This window comes from Lipophrys pholis (assembly GCF_963383615.2).
Source record: "Lipophrys pholis genome assembly, chromosome: 6".
In the NCBI taxonomy this organism is placed as follows: Eukaryota; Metazoa; Chordata; class Actinopteri; order Blenniiformes; family Blenniidae; genus Lipophrys; species Lipophrys pholis.
This window is the reverse complement of record NC_137629.1, coordinates 32701545-32710980: the sequence shown is the minus strand read 5'-3', so window position 1 is coordinate 32710980 and position 9436 is coordinate 32701545. Positions and strand designations below refer to the sequence as shown.

The 9436-nt window shown below is 46.7% G+C and overlaps 1 protein-coding gene across 5 annotated transcripts; it reads right to left on the bottom strand.

Moving 5' to 3' along the window:
* Positions 1-72: 72 nt before the first annotated feature.
* Positions 73-8223, bottom strand: LOC308111491 (ubiquitin-conjugating enzyme E2-17 kDa). 5 transcript variants are annotated; one of them, XM_080466412.1, is made up of 8 exons: positions 8193-8223; positions 2657-2720; positions 2544-2575; positions 2074-2151; positions 1894-1999; positions 1699-1792; positions 1548-1599; positions 73-615 (listed from the first exon to the last, which is right to left on the bottom strand). In XM_080466412.1, the coding sequence occupies exons 3-7, from the start codon at positions 2550-2552 to the stop codon at positions 1551-1553; spliced, it is 336 nt and encodes a 111-aa protein (XP_080322538.1). In that variant the 5' UTR covers positions 2553-2575; positions 2657-2720; positions 8193-8223; the 3' UTR covers positions 73-615; positions 1548-1550. The 5 variants fall into 5 exon arrangements, with proteins under 5 accessions (XP_080322538.1, XP_080322534.1, XP_080322537.1 ...); XM_080466408.1 differs by lacking the exon at positions 8193-8223 and adding an exon at positions 7286-7724; XM_080466411.1 differs by lacking the exon at positions 8193-8223 and adding an exon at positions 5129-5512.
* Between the last annotated feature and the right edge of the window lie 1213 nt (positions 8224-9436).

The following is a 9436-nucleotide window of genomic DNA, read 5'->3' as shown; positions in this document are numbered from 1 at the left end:
AGAAATAGAAAACCTTTGACTTTTTCCAACATGATCCGAGCTGCAGACGGTGGAAATGAGGAGACTGGACGCTGCAATTTGTTCATCTTTATTGAGAGAGAAAGGTTCACAGAGCTATTAGTTGATCGATCAGCCGCGGAGAGCTTGGATTCTTTTTCAGTGCAAAAAGAGGAGAACAGTGTTGGATGATGGATGAACTAACGGCTCTCGTCCAAGAACAGAAGCTGTCGCATCTTTATTTATTTATTTTTTTATTTCTCAGCAGCACATGAACCAATCACTGACATGCATTAATGATTCTTATTGATCCACTCTCTCGGTCCGTCCTTCTTTAATTTATTTTAATAAGTTGGCACATTCACAGCTCCGAGTCCTCGGACCCCCTGCTCTTGTTTTTTTTTTTTTTATCATTTTGTTTTTCACAAAGCAGAGGAGGATTTAAAAGCTTCAAATGGGACAAAAAACAAACGAACAAATTGCAGTTACAGGTGTGTTTTGTTTTTTTTTAAGGGAGGGGGTGGGGTGGGGGTGTGTGAGAGAGAGAAATCAAAGTGGAAGCAGGACGAGGATCACATGGCGTACTTCTGAGTCCAGTCCTGAGCTGTCCTGTTGTACCTGTAGAGGAGGAGGAAGAGGTGAGACACACACACACACTTTAATCTGCGGATTGAACAGGAGCGCACAAGACGTTCTGAAAAAAAATCTCCTCCTCCCGACTGATTCGTTTTGCGTCTCTAAAGCTGCACAATCTCAACAAAATGTCAAACATTTCAAACTTTGTTCATGAAATATTTGATGTATTTGTAGTGAAGCTGCTGTAGGTTTAGACGGCCGGGAAAACGTTCCACTGCTGAGCTCCTCTCTCCTGAGCGTCTGATCCGTCTGTTCCCCGTGTTGTTCAGAGAACGTTAAGCTGAATTACATTCAGATGGACCGGCGTTTGTTTTGACTGGTTGTTGGTCCTTCAGATTAACGCGACGCACCACTTTTATAGAAAATAATCCAAAGAGCTCGTGTGGGGCTTCTGTCAACGTTTTGAAATATTGTAGAAATGAAACGTGTGCAGCTCGACTTCACTGGGACGTAAACAAAGAGACACGACACAGATTGGTTAGTTTCATTTTCCCATCAGGCACCTGGGCTGCTGCATGAGCACAAACAGCTTGGATAACTTTAATCTGAAGCAACGACGACTCACCAGCTGATGAACATCCAGATTATAGAGCATTGTCCTAACATCCAGATTAAAGGGCATCTTCCTTCCGCCTAACATCCAGATTATAGAGCATCGTCTTCCACTAACCTCTAGATTACAGAGCATTGTCCTAACATCAGATTATAGAGCATCTTCCTCCACTAACTGATGTGACTTCAGCTGAACGCACTTGGTATTTGCAGTAACTGCTGAAGTAACTCTACTCTTGGCTGGGGGTACCTGGTCCTCGCTGCTAGTTTGAGCGTCATGCAGGTTTGAGAGTCTGCGGCCATGCGTTCAGGAAAACCTCGAGCAGACACACAGGTGAGTCTCAGGTGAGCTCGGCGCTTACCGCTCACAGCATGGCATACTTCTCTGTCCACTCCCTGGCTAGTCTGTTATACCTGAGACCAAACAGTGGGTTAAAGGGGTAGGGGTGTGTGTGTGTGTGTGTGTGTGTGTGTGTGTGTGTGTGTGTGAGAGAGTGAGAGTGACTGACTCACTTTGTGGGGTCTGTTTTGTAGATGCGGGCGATCTCTGGCACTAGCGGGTCGTCGGGATTCGGGTCACATAACAGAGAACAAATGGACAAAAGGACTGTGGACAGAAAATGGTTCCATGTAGGTCTCAGTAGCATCTTGACAAATACTCTGATTACTGTGAGATTACTGCTCCCAGAGGACCAGCATGCCACTCACCTTTAGAGATAGTTAATGCTGGAGACCACTGTGATCTCAATATATCCAAGCAGATGCTGCCGTTACTGTTAATATTTGGGTGATAAATTCTTGTTGTGAAGGCGACCTGCGGACGGACACACAGGTCAGAGCTGAAGGTTTGGGTCCGGGGTGGGGGAGGGGTGTGAGGCGTTTACTGACCTTGGGTGGTTTGAAGGGATAATCTGTCGGGAAATGAATAGTCAGGAAGAAAACGCCGCCCTGATAGGGGCTGTCGGGCTGCAGCGGGACAGAGCAGCAGGTTAGAATCCCTTCATCCAACATCGCTTTGGGATTCTAGTTAATAGAACTACTTTTTATATGCATTTTAGCTCTGAGGACAATCTAAGCACTTTTGACAATATATCTGACGTCTGCAGTCATTTCTAAGTTCATTTTCGAAAAGAGAATCGAAACTTTTCTTTTCTAAGGCCAAATCCCCCGGCCCTATGTTTTATGGCGTACCACTGACACTCTATACGCGTGTGTGGTTTCATTACAAAAACAAGTGGCGCCAACTTGTGGCCTGACCTGCCAACTGCATTGTTTACAAAACTTTCCAGGAAGGAAAAAAAAAAACGCCGGTTTTGCTCGAACGCCGCGACGTTAAACGTACAGAGTCCGATACTCACCGGGCCCATAATAGTTGCTTGCCAATGAAACACTGCAGAGAAAAGCAGAGGGAGGATTAGTGAGGCAGCAGGACTCAGAGCTTCATGTGCAGAGAGAAGACCAAGGTGCTCACGGTCGTCTCCTACAGGGCCGGCGGAGCACTGAGCCGGAGGGTCTTTGGACAGATCCTGCAGCTCCTGCACACACACACACACACACACACACACACACACAGATTACAGAGCGGTTCAGTCGGACGCAGGAGAAAGCACACGGCACATCAGCTGAACACACAGAACTAGAAAATCAGGTTCTATCTGGGTGAAGCGCTGCGTGTTCAAACCGAGTCGACGTGTCCAGACACACTCGGCAACCAAAAAGTCGTCTTCTCCTCCGACGTGTCGCTGATCTAAAGACTCCAGTCTGATCAATAGTTTAAGTCCGCTCCGTGTTCGCCTCAGTGGATAAAGGCTGTTTGTTTGTTTTGCCTAAAATGCTTAAGAAGCACTAGAAGCAGTTCACTTTTATTTCCAGAGACTTGAGATTCTCTGTGGATTCATGATTCATCGGCTGAGAGTTTGTCAGTAAGAGTCTAATCGTCTCGAGCAGGAACAGTCCAGGAATTCACCCACAGAAAATTAATTCAAAATTGGAAGTTTCTTTCCAGATAAAACTCGATGATTGGAGACTTCAGTGAAAAGCTGTTAAATCTTTCGAGTTGTATAGAGAACAATAGTTAGTGGACGATTCCTTCACGTGTTTCCTCAGTGATGGCGGCTGTTCCTACAGATCAGATACGACACGAGTTAAGAGACGATCCCCGACTGTTCTCTTCCTCTGTTCAGCACAACATGTCGTGTTCCTGTGGTTCCTGCAGGAACACGACAGGTTGTTCGTCCTGCATCAGGACGGTCACCGAGTCCAACAGCCGGGACGTGAAAATAACTGTCATTACAAGTTGTCGGGTTACTGGCTAAACTCGGCGGGCTAAATATCACCGCATCTGACTGACCCCGTTTTTGCAGCCGTTCGTCTGACAGTCAAACCAGCCGCGGCTGCAGACTGACGACAGGCGCTGGAACGTTGAGATACAACAACACTACAACCAGTAGCCTGGCCTACGATCTACACTCCTGTACGTACGGACATTATTATCATTATTAAAACCTCACGGGTTTTTTTTACCACACGGAACACTTCAGAAACCAAAACTGAAGCCGCATGCAGCTTTGGTTTTTGTGTTAACGGGTGTACCAGCTACAGCCGCTACCACCGACGGCCCCTACCAGCTACATCCGCTACCAGCGACAGCCGCTACCAGCGACAGCCGCTACCAGCTACCAGCATTAGACTACATCCACATTTTTCTCCTGCACGAAGCCGTTACCTGAAGAACAACTGGACACAGTTTGCTTCCTACATCATCAGAGCTGTAGGCAGATGGTGAATGAATAACTCCGCATTTGTCGCCCGATTGAGCTCAGAGCGACATTGTGCCGTCATACACGTCGTAGCGGAGGTTTTTCAGTGCGCTGGAGCATCTTAAGCTGAACTTAAAAGCCTGCTGGAGTCACAGGAGCCTTTTAATCGAGCCCTCGGTCCAAACACAGACTCTCTTGTTGCAACACGCATTTTTAATTCATGCAAATTATTTCAGCTCCAGGTTAATCAACGACTACGTTCATCCCATCACACTGGATGTGTTTCACCATCTCTGACCTTTTCAGGGGGCTAATAATTGATCCAGAAGCTTTAATGGGATGAGGCAGTGAGTTGGTGATTGCACCTGCAGGAGCGACAGCGGCTCAGGCCTGCAGCTCATCTCCTATCTCCCGTGTGAATGCAGCATTTAAAAACAAAACCAGACACACCGGCCGACACTGATGTGTAAGCAGCGGGCTATTTTTACTCTCCGAGTCGTGCGGACACAAGAGTCAGGAGGCCAGATCGGGATGTCGCAGCAGAAACACGGCAGCTTACAGGACGAGGAGGAGCAGCAGCAGTCTGCAGGAGGAGCAGCAGTCTGCAGGAGGAGCAGCAGCAGCCAAACTGGCTGCATGTCGGCATGTGACGGACATGTTGGGCTCAGACGGCTCATCTTTCACCTCGGACCGGGTTCGACAAAACATTAAAATAACTGGGATGTTTGCAGACTGTACCAACGAGTCCTCTCCAGAAAACCAGAACACATTCTGTTGGTGCAGCTGTCTGAACACATTTAGTTAACTTCCTCAGGTCGGTGCTCATTTGTTCAACATTTATTCAGAGAAGCTACTTCAGCTGTGGACTAACGATATCTGACACCTCAAAGCCTTAAATTTGTATATTTTTACTCCACATCACTGCTCTCCTCAACACCAGGCCCACCGGTTTGTTCATGAAGAACTCAGATTAATAATAATAAATTTGACTATCCTGTTGAGGAAGTGGGAAGTTTCTGAAAGCTGCCAGACGGGCGGTGTCCACTGACATGATGAAGAGTAAACCGACGCATCGAATCACTGCTGCCACTCGTCCTTTTGTCCAGAAGCGACTCGTAACGATGACGATGACTTCACAGCGACTACTTCACCCACGTGATCCTTAAACGACGTCTGTCAGTCACCTGTAACCGACTTCTTGTGCGGTCACATGGAAATGGTACTTCCTCGGCTGGAACACAGTGTGGATGACTTCAGAACGGCTGTGTTAGTTTCTACGTCATCTGACTGCTGATTTCATGAGGCCACACGACGGCTTAGTGCCGAGATCGCTGGCTGGTTTGTAAACTGGTTCTCAACTGCTTGGAGGGCGTGATGCCGCCGTCCGGTTGTCTTCACGCCTTTTCTCCTTGTCAGATGGGGATCGGCTGTCGCCAACATGTGTTGAGCAGGTACAGGCGGCTGATCTGGGACTGTTGTGACAATCCAGCTGGTCGAATCGGAGCAACAAACCAGTTTCGGGTCTTTCAGCATCAGTACAAGTCGCCGTGTATAAATACTTGATGAGCAGAGTGTGAGTGTCGTTACTTTACTACAGTGGAGGGGCAGTTTCACAGGGGAATGGGAGCGATTGCCCCCCTCCATCTGGGCTATATATACCCCCTTACCAACTTATTTTTAAACATCTCAGACAAAATGAATCATCGAACTCCTCTTAGGGATTAATGTTGCCATACAAATGTAGAAATGATGATAAACCATTTAAAAAAAACTGCCTTTATGCTTAACGTATCATACTAATTAAACATATAAGGGTGAACTGTTTAGAATCGAGCAAGTCTCCAATGGAAGTTCCACGTCTGGGTCGCTGTCGTGACTCCTGAAAATATGGAGCGGCAGTGCGGGACATAAATGTGTAACAGCAATAAGTGACGTGGGTTAAAGTGGAGCGAGTGACAGAGGATGGAGCAGCAACGCGTTCACCTTTCACCTTGGAAAACAGCTGCTCCAGAAGATAGTCCTCAATCTGACGGTACTAAACAGGTTCAGTCCGTCCAAAAGTATCTTGACGTCTTCAGAACGACTTTAACTGACATACTGCTTTCAACATTAGTTTTTGGTCAAAAACATTTGGTGGTTCAAGTTCATTGAAATGTGCCGAGGAAATAATGTAATGAGGAGATAAACAGTGGTGTGAGGCGGTGCTGGGGTTGGTCGTGCTGTGAAAGCGTCTGCAGACGGCAGGTTCCGTGTTTAAAGCAGCGTTTTCTGGAGATTTGTCATTAAACTTGTTTTTTTTTTGTAGGGTCAGATTTTTTAATCAGATTATTTTTGTTGCAAATTTAGGATTTAAGCTGTTTTTTGTTGGAGGTGCATTGCAGGTTCAGGTATTAAATCAGATTATTTTTTTTGTTTGGGGGGGTGTCAAATTTAAGAATTAAAGCAGTTTTTGCAGGTTTGGTGTTTGAGGCCGATCATGTTTGGTAGGTTTCAGATCTAAAGCTGACATAAAAAAAAATTTTCTGCAGGTTTAGGGTCGAAAACTGATGTTTTTTTTTCAGATTAAAGATCAAAATATGATGTTTTGTGCATGTTTAGGATCTCCAGCTGATGTTTAATGTAGGTGGAGGATCTCCAGCTGATGTTTAATGTAGGTGGAGGATCTCCAGCTGATGTTTAATGCAGGTGGAGGATCTCCAGCTGATGTTTAATGTAGGTGGAGGATCTCCAGCTGATGTTTGTTGCAGGTGGAGGATCTCCAGCTGATGTTTAATGCAGGTGGAGGATCTCCAGCTGATGTTTGATGCAGGTGGAGGATCTCCAGCTGATGTTTAATGTAGGTGGAGGATCTCCAGCTGATGTTTGATGCAGGTGGAGGATCTCCAGCTGATGTTTGTTGCAGGTGGAGGATCTCCAGCTGATGTTTGTTGCAGGTGGAGGATCTCCAGCTGATGTTTGATGCAGGTGGAGGATCTCCAGCTGATGTCTGTTGCAGGTGGAGGATCTCCAGCAGTGTTTGGGTTGGAGGCCTGTCACAGGCTAACCTCACTGCACTGAGCCATTGTCTGATCTTGACGCCTGACATAACTGGAGCTCCGCGTCCCTGTCTGGAGCCTGCATACATAAACACACACACACACACACACACACACACACACTCCCTCTCTCTCACTGCACATCTGCATTCACATCCCAAACACACTAATCCACAGTTGGAACCAGAAACGAGCGGCGGCGGAGTGGCGGGCGAGCTAACGCTGCTAGCAGCCGAGCTAACGCTCACAAACGTCAAAGACGACACGGTCAGACTGAATAAAAGAGCAGCAGATGAGGTGCGTTACCTTATTAATCCTTTTTAAAGCCATTGTGTCGGCGAGAAGGGACCGGCTGTCGAGGAGGAGGTGGTGGAGCGAGAGGAGGAGGAGGAGGAGGAGGAAGAGGAGGGCAGGCTAGCTCACTAGCATCGAGGACCGCGAGCTTCTGCGGCTCGTGCAGGTGCTAAACTAGCTAGCAGGCGAATCACGCGCCGCTTGAGCCTCGACGGGTTTCCGTTAAAATGTCGTCTGTTTTTCTCAGTCTGGAGACCGACTCTCCAGCACGTCAGCCCCCCCGAGTTCAGGCTGCCACTCCGAGAAGGAACCGTACGGACCGCAGCGGCTCAAAATGTCTTCCGTTAAAGGCAGCGAGCAGCTGTCACACGCCCGGGAGCAGGACGTCTCACTCCGCCTCAGAAAGCTGCGACCGAGCGGCCGACAACATGGAGGCGGCAGGGCCGGACCCAGAGGCTCCGGGGCCCGCGGGGCCCGGGGGGCCCGGGGGGCCCTCACCGTGTCACCTTAAAAACAGCTTTCTGATATCAACTAACACGAGTCTGGTTTTTGTTTGAGTGCAGGGCCACCACTTTGACAATTCTAATAGAAGCAGATGTAAACTTATTACATGAACAAGGTTGCAATAAAACACACACACACACACTTTTTTTAAAATTAGTTAAACCTAAAGTTTTAAATCAATGTGTTATTTTTGATCGCACTGCCACAGACGCATGTGCACGTAGAACAACACGCTATAAACGTTAACAATGGGAGAACAAGGAAAAATTCACATGAACAGATGAAGTTGGATTGTTATTACAAATGACTGTCAAAATAAAAGTGCCTGTGTTGTTCCTGCAGAGCCACACTGGGTTCTTTACGTTCTTCAGGTCGTCCGGGCTCGGACATTCAAAAGTTCAGAGATTAAGCTCACCTGGAAGCTGAATATCTCCAACTTTTTGTGAGTCGTGTATTTCCAACGAGGACGAAGTTTTACTGCAAAAAGCAGGAAGTTGTGATCCGCTGCAGTTTAAACAAAGGATGGACTGACGGTGTGCAAATGTTTAGAAACACTCGTTTGCATTAAAACTGTTGTTAAATATTGTAATCTGAGATGACCCGCCAACTACAGGCACGTTTGACTGTAAGTAGCTGTCGGTGTGAAAGTACTCCTGTATACAACAGAACAACAGTGAAGGTGAAAATGTTTGTGTTTAAGAGGAGTATCCCCCCAGAAAAGGAATCAGGAGTTTATCTGAAGACTTTGTAGTTGAGGAAGAGTTTAGGAGGCAGAGCAGCGCTATAATACCAGTGTCTAGAGAGCCTCTCTGTAGCGCCACCTAGTGGACACACGATGCACGAGTCTTCAGAAGTCTTTAAATTTGATCTTTTCTCACAGAAATTCTGTAAAAAAAACAACAACAAAAAAAAAGCATTATTGAACTTTTCTGTCTGAATAAACAAAATACCCTGCTGGTCAGCGATGGGAAAGCATGTCCTCTAGGTGGCGCTGCGACTGACTGGGGTATCTGGGCCTGTGGGTGTGACCTTGGTGAGTCTCTCTCTCTCTCTCTCTCTCTCTCTCTCTCTCTCTCTCTCTCTCTGAAAGCCAGAAGAGAGGAGGGATGGAAAAAGGAGTAACGACTATCAGAGAGCAGAGAGAGAGAGAGAGAGAGAGAGAGAGAGAGAGAGAGAGAGAGAGAGAGAGAGAGAGAGAGAGAGAGAGAGAGAGAGAGAGAGAGAGAGAGAGAGAGAGAGAGAGAGAGAGAGAGAGAGAGAGAGAGAGAGAGAGAGAGAGAGATGGCGCTCAGGACAGAAAAATAAAGAAAAAAGAATCCACCTCAACCCATTTAAAAACTTTTCTTTAAACTTTGGGACTTTTGTTTTTGAGGTTCCATGTTCTCCCTGAGCAGGTTCTAAAGATGTCAAGAACGTTTCCTATCCAGACGAACGTCAGTCTGTTTTTTCCAAAGATATTTTTTATTGTTTTTTCTTCAGTACAACTTAATGCTCGTGTACGGAGCCCCTGAGTGGCCATGCAGAAGAAATAATAATAATAACGCATGGGAACGAGGTAATAAGTCGTTCCCTCAAGTTAATAATCCGAGGGAACAAGATAGGAACGACTTATAATCTCGTTCTCATGCTTTATAATTTTTTTTACTCTATGGCCACTCC